The sequence below is a fragment of the Lotus japonicus genome, chromosome 1, assembly GCF_012489685.1.
Source record: "Lotus japonicus ecotype B-129 chromosome 1, LjGifu_v1.2".
Taxonomy (NCBI): Eukaryota; Viridiplantae; Streptophyta; class Magnoliopsida; order Fabales; family Fabaceae; genus Lotus; species Lotus japonicus.
The window spans coordinates 45,541,783-45,547,636 of record NC_080041.1 but is presented as its reverse complement, the minus strand read 5'-3'; the positions used below and the strand labels follow the sequence as shown (position 1 = coordinate 45,547,636).

The 5,854-nt window shown below is 41.0% G+C and overlaps 1 protein-coding gene across 1 annotated transcript; it reads right to left on the bottom strand.

Moving 5' to 3' along the window:
* Positions 1-263: 263 nt before the first annotated feature.
* Positions 264-2,175, bottom strand: LOC130731374 (polygalacturonase-like). The gene is made up of 4 exons (XM_057583685.1): positions 1,990-2,175; positions 1,503-1,814; positions 889-1,407; positions 264-712 (listed from the first exon to the last, which is right to left on the bottom strand). The coding sequence occupies exons 1-4, from the start codon at positions 2,113-2,115 to the stop codon at positions 488-490; spliced, it is 1,182 nt and encodes a 393-aa protein (XP_057439668.1). The 5' UTR covers positions 2,116-2,175; the 3' UTR covers positions 264-487.
* Between the last annotated feature and the right edge of the window lie 3,679 nt (positions 2,176-5,854).

Below are 5,854 nucleotides of genomic sequence, written 5' to 3'. Positions count from 1 at the left end.
TGTTATGAATGAATCATTGACAAAGAAAAACAAGCAGTAAGGAAATTAGAGAAGACAGGTTGCAGTAAAAAGTTTAACCTTGTCAATAATAATTCTATTAGAAAGAGAGAATTTATAATTTCATGTCAATTCACATTAAATATTTTTTTATCAAATAATTTCAAAAAACATTAAATGTTTATGTGGACCTAATTTTTTACGTTTTCTTGAAGTTTAAGCTCTTCTTGTCTTTGAATGTTTCTAACATTGTAAAATCTCATCAATTATATAAATTAAGAGGGTTTTATTTCTTATACAAAAATAGTTACAAATATGATATTGATCTTAATATGGTACTATCGTATTGAACTTTATCTTTACTATAGACTATAACGGGTTCACATCTTCGCTTTATAGGGATTGTTTCCCTACTCTCAAAAGGAAATATATAAAACTAATTAAAGAAATTATTATAAAGTTGTGGCACATTTTGCCATGTCAAAATCATTTAAGCTACCGGTGCACAAGTAGGAGCTTTTCCTATGATTGTTGGCTTGACATTAGCACATTTAGCGGTTGCTGGGGCTCCATTGAATGTAAGATCAACTTCATTTAGCTCTACACTGTCACATGGTACACCACTGCTACAAACAAGAACCACCCCTTCCGGTGTTGCTGAAGTGCCCTTAATGTTCTTGAAGGAAACCTTGCTTATCTTTATTTTAGATGGACTCTGATTCATACAAAGGAACCAACAAGTGGACAAATATTAGTCATTTAAATAAATTTAGTTTATATACAATTTAACAACTAAATTTCAAACTTCAAATTTTAGTTGTTAAAAAAATGATATATGTTAACCTTTGCATTAATGAATTCAATTTTTTAATTAAGGCTTTGATCAAATACCTGCTTGGAGCATTGGTTCCATGGACAATACTCTTGGTCTATAATAATAGGATTTTTTACATTGACCATGGTAATATCTTCAAAATGCATATCAGTTATAGGAGATGTTCCTGGGGCGCTAGGCCAAGTCTTGATCCTCACACCGTTATCAGTTTCTGTCAAAGTGCAATTCTTAACCAAAAAACCTACTACAGGCTCTTCTGCTGGGTTCTTCCCGAGGCTACCAACGCTAATACCATGACCGGGCCCGCAATTGACATTTTGGACAGTTACATTTTTGCTTCCATCTCCTATTGAGACACAATCATCTCCAGTACCAATATTAGTGTTAAGAATCTTAACATCACTCGATTTTGCAATGTGGATTCCATCTGTGTTGAGACTCGTGGCAGGGGCACTAACTATAAAGCCATCAAATGTAACATTGTTGCAACCAAAAACCATGACATTGAAGCTTTTGCTGTCCTTAGAAGTAATGTCGTGGATAATTGAATGATTGAGAAAATAAAAACCAAAATTCTGTTGACATTGGACAAAGAGTTCAATTTTAGATTTATAATTTTTTGATAAATGCATAACTCGTGTTATAGGGAAATGCTAAGATTGGTATTTACCATGGGAAGCATTTTGCAGTTCTTATTTGTTCCACAATCATTTTGTTTCCAAGCAGCAGCACCTACACCATCAAAAACTGCTTTACCTGATATGGTTAAAAAGCTAACATAACTAACCCGGACCCATTGTTCGGCCCCTTTGAGGTCACTTGGGTTTCCAGATGATTGAATTGTTCCATCAACTTGAACTTCAATAGGGGCCTTGCAAGGACCTTTGAGTTCTAATGCGCCCATCTTGTATGTACTACTAGGAATCACAATTTTGGATGGAGTGGGTGACGCGCATGCCTCATTCCAAGCACTTGCGAAAGCCTTTAAGAATTTGGAAATACAAATAAATTAGTATTGGCAAAAACAATAAGCATGCCCTTGAAACTCTCCTTTGATTTTGTTAATAATTGAGTTTTAGCCTAAAATTGAAATCATTTTTCTTAATTTAAATTTAAATGAATCAAATATTCATGATAAAAAAATGACAAGATAATACCTGTGTTATATCTGAATTTGGTTTTACACCAAATTTTGATATATCAATGACCCCTGATTGTGCAGAACTGAAGTCAGATAGAAATGAGACAAAAATAAGTATGATGATACTGAGCTTCAAGCCCATTATAATTATTGTTTCTAACACGTTATCTTTTTGAACTTCTCTTGAATTAATGAATGTGCTTTTGAGTATGGTGGAACACTATTTATACTCGAATGCAAACCTTTAGCACCATATGACTTTCCTTTATTAAAGGTTTGGTTATGTTTTAGCCCTATCCTTAGCAACCATATGTTTTCCATCACTCCTTGATAACAAATTGCTACACCCTAGCTTTAACACTAATTATTTAGTCAATAGGTTTAAAAAGTGTTTTATCTATTTAAAGAATTAAGTTAGAGGATATTCATTTTGGTTTTTTGTGTTTTTTTAAATCTGTGTTTTTTTAAATATATTTTATTGATTAAAAGAACTAAATTTATTTTAAAACTAATGAATTTATAAATTTGTATGTTTTTTTTAGTTTCTATTTTTGTTTTTATCTATTGTACTTGTTTTCATGGATGCTCGATTGATGATTTTTTATATCTATTGAATAGTTTATTATAAAGAGTTGAAGTAACATATATGTCCTAAGAATAGCCACTGAATCTTTTTTTTCAATATTGAAATAATTACATTGAGAATAAAACTAAGGGCATCATTGCACACTTTCTGTAAACATATCTTCTTCATATGACATTGAAAAATACTTCTTTGTAAACTACATTTGAAGTACTATGAGAATGGTTGTCATCACTATCGCAAAAGAGGGTTTTTAATCCTTTACAGTGCGTGACTCTAATGTTACATATAACTAACTGGCATGTAGAAACACTTGTTTTGGAAAATATAACCCAACCTTGTTCTAATGATTGTTCTTGACTTTTGTTTGTTAATCTTGGTATGGACATTCTTTGTCCGACATTTGTTCCAGATATAACATTTTCTTCCAGAACATATGTCCCCGTTCGAGTAATAATTAGACGTGTACCATTACACAATCCAGCTAATAAGTCAATGTTTCTATGAAGCATTACTTAAGCATCAATCTTTATCCTTAATTGATAATTAGGCAAAACTGAAGAGTTTATTATGTTTAAAAAAACTCTGTGGACTGAGCGAGCCCCCAGAGGCCCTCGCCTAGGGACGCTCACCCCAAGGCGACGCACAAGCCAGGAGATTGGGCCTCCTCCGAGAGGCCCAACCGGCCCACTAAGGGCAGTTAGACATGACAGGCCCAACCCCTAGCCTATAAATAAGGGGCGGTTACCAATTGTAAAGGACTCTTGGCTCATTTCATGAATAACAAACTCGAGATTCGGTTACACACACTCTCTCTCTCTAAGCGGTTACACGCCCTCTCTCTCTAGATTATCTCATTGCAATCCTCTCACTCTAGGTACTATACCTTCTTTCTATGTTCTTGGCTGGAACATTTGGCGCTGTCTGTGGGGATCGGTAGATTTCGATTCCCGGACTACGTGGATTGCTGTTTTTGGTTGAGAGAAGTTCGGAATTCTGTGCAATTTCCTCTGATTTTCGTGTTTTTTGGTTGAATTTCTGGTTCGCGGTTAAAATCCGATGGAGACTCGCTGTCGTCGACGCAGCGAGACGCTGGAGCAGCGGCGTAGTTCACCACCGCGCCGTGTAAGGGGAAGACCGTGTCGTAAGGAGGTCGACGCAAGCAACCTAAGCAACTGACTCCTCCTCCGCCTCCACCGCCTCCTCCTCCTCCTTCTCCGACGCCTCCATTACCTTCTCCACCGTCCTCACCTTCGTAGCAAGGATCACCAGTACGCTCGCCGACGCTCGCCGGAAGCTTCAGGAGGCGGATCGCCATTGCCTCAAAGTGCGATCACTCACAGAGATTGGAGAAGTTTGATCCGCAACGTTGACAACATACGTCAGCGGAATGATTACTTGCACGAGCAGTTAGATTACTATCGCCTTGAGCAACAGGACGAGGGAGAACGAGAAGCGGAGGTTGTAGCGGAGTTTGAGCCATTCTCGGCGGCAGTAAGGGAGGTAGCCATACCTGACAACATGATGAATCTGGTTCTGGAGACGTGTAGTGGAAAGACGGATCCGAAGGATCATCTGCTCTATTTCAACACAAAGATGGTGATAAGTGCAGCTTCTGATGCGGTGAAGTGCAGGATGTTCCCGCCAACGTTCAAAGGCACGACGATGGCTTGGTTCACGACTTTGCTTCGCGGATCTATCACGAACTTCAGCGACTTCTCGTCGAAATTCCTCGTTCAGTCCTCCCCAAGTAAGATCAAGCAGGTTAGAAGGCAAAACTTTGAAGCACTATGTGAGGCGGTACAGTGCCGCATCTGTCAAGATCGAGGAGTTGGAGCCGCAAGCTTGTGCGCACGCCTTCAAGAATGAACTGCTGCCGGGGAAGCTGAACAACAAGTTAAGTCGGAAGTCAGCTCGTTCGATGGCGGAAGTCCGCACTCGGGCGAACACCTACATCCTGGATTAGGAAGACGACACGTTCAAGAGGAGGCATGCAAAAACGGAAAAGGACAGCGGTCAGAGGGATATATCGCCAGCAGGAAGACTAGGTCGGGAAGGGAGAAAGTAGCAAGCGAAGGGATAAGAAAATCAAGCCATCAGAGAAGCTTGTGAATGAACAACTCTATCCGAAGAAGTAAAGCTTTGAGCGTCGGCGCCCGTGGAAACAAACCGACTCTCACTGAGCGCGCATTTGACGGAACTACTCTAGGAGGTAAAAGCAAGGCATGCAGTCGAAGAGGGCGAGAGGGAAGTTAATCCACCGCGGGTGGCAGTAGACAAAACCAAGTGGTGCGAGTATCATCGCTCGGCGGGCCATGACACCGCTGATTGCTTTACGTTGAAAAATGAGATCAAGAGGTTGATCAGGGCGGGACGCTCATAGATGAATGATCGCGGCGATCACGGCAGGGCGAGCGCCAACAGGGGAATCTCTACAAGGGAAACCGCCAGCAGGATGATCGCAGGCGGGATGACCGTCGTCAGACACCAACTGCGGACAAGAAGGAGACGTTGTTGACAAGGAAGAAAGGAGCCGAAGAAACCTTCAATAAAGATCTCGAACCGCCGGTGGAGACGATCAATACAATTGCAGGGGGCTTCGGCGGAGGCGGCGACACGCAAGCGGCGACACGCAAGCATGTTAAGGCGGTGAGTTCAGTACAAGAGTTTTCAATTCCATATGGCTTTCAGCACCCGGACATAGTGATATTGTGGGCAGACCTTGAAGGAGTCAAGACACATAAGGACGATCATGTGGTGGTAATGGTGAGGATCAACAATTTCAATGTGCGAAGAGTGCTTTTAGATCAGGGTAGTTCTGCGGATATCATCTATGGCGTATTTGACAAATTGGGGTTAACAGATCAAGACCTGATGCCACACTCAGGGACTTTGGTAGGATTTTCGGGGGAACAGGTTTGGGTGCGAGGCTACTTGGATTTGGACATAGTTTTTTGCGTTGATGAGAATGTAAATCTCTTGCGTGTAAGGTATTTGGTTTTGCAGGTAGTGGCGTCGTATAATGTCATCATTGGTCGGAATACGTTGAACCACCTCTGCGTAGTGATATCAACAGCCCACCTGGCAGTGAAATACCCGCTGACCTGCAGGAGGGTAGGAAAGATCGCGGTAGATCAACGGCGGGCGAGGGAATGTTACAACAACAGTCTGAGCTTGTATGGGAAGAAGGGAGCTGGCGTTGGGCATATATGTCATGAGATTGAGATTTTGGAAGGCGAACAGGGTCAGCAGAGCATCCAGAGGCAGGGTCAAAGTGGCGTGAGAAGACAGGGACGGT

What these genes read in the sequence shown, in the direction of transcription:
- LOC130731374 (XM_057583685.1), bottom strand. Translation starts at nt 2,115, where the DNA reads ATGGGCTTGAAGCTCAGTATCATCATACTTATTTTTGTCTCATTTCTA. An exon ending in CAAATTCAGATATAACACAG is followed by an intron (nt 1,815 to 1,989) that starts GTATTATCTTGT and finishes AAATTCTTAAAG; the next exon opens with GCTTTCGCAAGTGCTTGGAA. An exon ending in GGAACCAATGCTCCAAGCAG is followed by an intron (nt 713 to 888) that starts GTATTTGATCAA and finishes TGTATGAATCAG; the next exon opens with AGTCCATCTAAAATAAAGAT.